The sequence below is a fragment of the Vulpes vulpes genome, chromosome 8 (assembly GCF_048418805.1).
Source record: "Vulpes vulpes isolate BD-2025 chromosome 8, VulVul3, whole genome shotgun sequence".
In the NCBI taxonomy this organism is placed as follows: Eukaryota; Metazoa; Chordata; class Mammalia; order Carnivora; family Canidae; genus Vulpes; species Vulpes vulpes.
This window is the reverse complement of record NC_132787.1, coordinates 80,979,391-80,981,383: the sequence shown is the minus strand read 5'-3', so window position 1 is coordinate 80,981,383 and position 1,993 is coordinate 80,979,391. Positions and strand designations below refer to the sequence as shown.

The window sequence follows — 1,993 nt, the reverse complement described above, 5'->3', positions numbered from 1 at the left end:
AAAATGGCAAAAAGCCTCAAATCTGACAAAAACCACTAACTGATAAAATAAAAAAGCTCAAATAACTCCAAGAGGATAAATACAAAAAGATCCCCACCTAGATACATAATATTTAAACAGATGCCAAAAAGCAAAGAGAAAATTTGAAAGAGATAAATGACTCATTACTACAGGGACCACCAATACAAGTAACATCTAACTTCTCATATCAAACAATGGAGTCCAGCAGGCAGTCCAGAATGACATAGTCAAAATGCTTAAAACCAAGGATTCTATATCACTTAAAACTACCATTCAAAAACAAAAATGAAATGAAAACATTCCCAGATAAAAAATCAGAGAATTCACTGCTAGCAGACCTGCCTTACTAGAAATACTAGAAGTCCTTCATGCTAAAAGGAAATTAAGTAGCAACTTGAAACCTTGGAAAGAAATGAAGAATATCAGATATGGTAAATATATGGGTCAGCAAAAAGAGTCTCTATATTTTCTCATGTCTTCTGTATAAGACTGTATAATGCAATAATTATGACACTGTATCACTGAATTTATAATACATTCAGCACACAGGAGAAGTTCAAGAAAAGGAAATACATTGGAGCAAAACTTCTGTATTTTACCAGAATATTAATCTGAAGTAGATGGTGATAAATGAAACTATGACAACTAAGGAAATAACTCACAAAAATAGTAAAAAATAAAATCAAGAGGAATTAAAATGACACACTAAGAAACCACTTAATACAAAAGAAGGCAAATATGAGGAGAGGAAAAAAAGGAGATATATAGAAAACAAAATGGGAAATAAAATGTCAACTGTAAATCTAACCATATCAATAATTCCATTAACTATAGATGGCTTAAATACCCCAAAAGGCAGACTGAATTAAAAAAGCAAGATCTAGTGCTCGCTTCGGCAGCACATATACTAAAATTGGAACGATACAGAGAAGATTAGCATGGCCCCTGCGCAAGGATGACACGCAAATTCGTGAAGCGTTCCATATTTTTAAAATGTTCTGTTGAATCTTTGATGATACTTTAAACTGGAAATGTATATGATTTGTCTTTTCAGAGGCTAAGAATATTGTACACAAAGATTCTTGATGTTCTTGAGCAAATTCCTAAAAACGCAGCATATAGAAAGTATACAGAACAGATTACAAATGAGAAGCTGAGTATGGTTAAAGCGGAACACTGATTGCCGTTCTATGCCTTGTATGCCTGTAGGCACGGAAGCTAGTGCCTCTATGACAATGAACAAAACAGATTAAAATCCCTGCCTTCTTGGAGATTACACATTCATGGTGGGAGGCAAAGAAGAACCAGATGTTAAGAAATTAGAAGACCAACTTCAGGGTGGCCAACTAGAAGAGGTGATTCTTCAGGCTGAAAATGAATTAAGTCTGGCAAGAAAAATGGTACAGTGGAAACCATGGGAGCCTTTAGTGGAAGAGCCTCCTGCCAACCAATGGAAATGGCCAATATAATCATCATTAAATGACTAGTGTGTTGATGGGAAATGGATGTAATTAAATGTTCTGTTATATTAAAAAAAAAAAAAAAGCAAGATCTAGCAACTAACTATATGAACTGATAGGCTGAAAGTAAGTGGATGGAAAAGAGATCCCATACAAAACAGTCATCAATAGAGAGCTGGAGTGGCTGTATTAATAACAGACAATATAGACTTTAAAAAAAGAAATATTCATAGAAACAAAAATAATATTTTTTATTTATTTTTAAAGGATTTTATTTATTCATGAGAGAGAGATTTTTTTTTTAAAGATTTTATTTATTTATTCATGAGAGACTCAGAGAGAGAGAGGAGAGACACAGGCAGAGGGAGAAGCAGGCTCCCTGCAGGGAGCCCGACGTGGGACTCGATCCCAGGACTCCAAGACCATGCCCTGAGCCGAAGGCAGGTGCTAAACTGCTGAGCCACCCGGGAATCCCTCATGAGAGAGAGATTGAGAGAGAGAGAGGCAGAGAC

General features: G+C 35.4%; 1 protein-coding gene and 1 non-coding gene across 2 annotated transcripts; both read left to right on the top strand.

Annotated features, from left to right (window-relative positions):
• The first annotated feature begins 904 nt into the window (after positions 1-904).
• On the top strand, positions 905-1,011 carry LOC112935317 (U6 spliceosomal RNA). Its single transcript, XR_003238153.1, has one exon. It is a non-coding gene; the product is annotated as a U6 spliceosomal RNA (small nuclear RNA).
• Positions 1,012-1,054: 43 nt separating this feature from the next.
• On the top strand, positions 1,055-1,523 carry LOC112935298 (NADH dehydrogenase [ubiquinone] 1 alpha subcomplex subunit 5-like; the record flags this gene model as incomplete). The annotated part of the gene is made up of 2 exons (XM_026018968.2): positions 1,055-1,191; positions 1,322-1,523. Coding segments are annotated over 2 exons (306 nt in total), but the record flags the coding sequence as incomplete, so codon positions are not given.
• Positions 1,524-1,993: the final 470 nt, after the last annotated feature.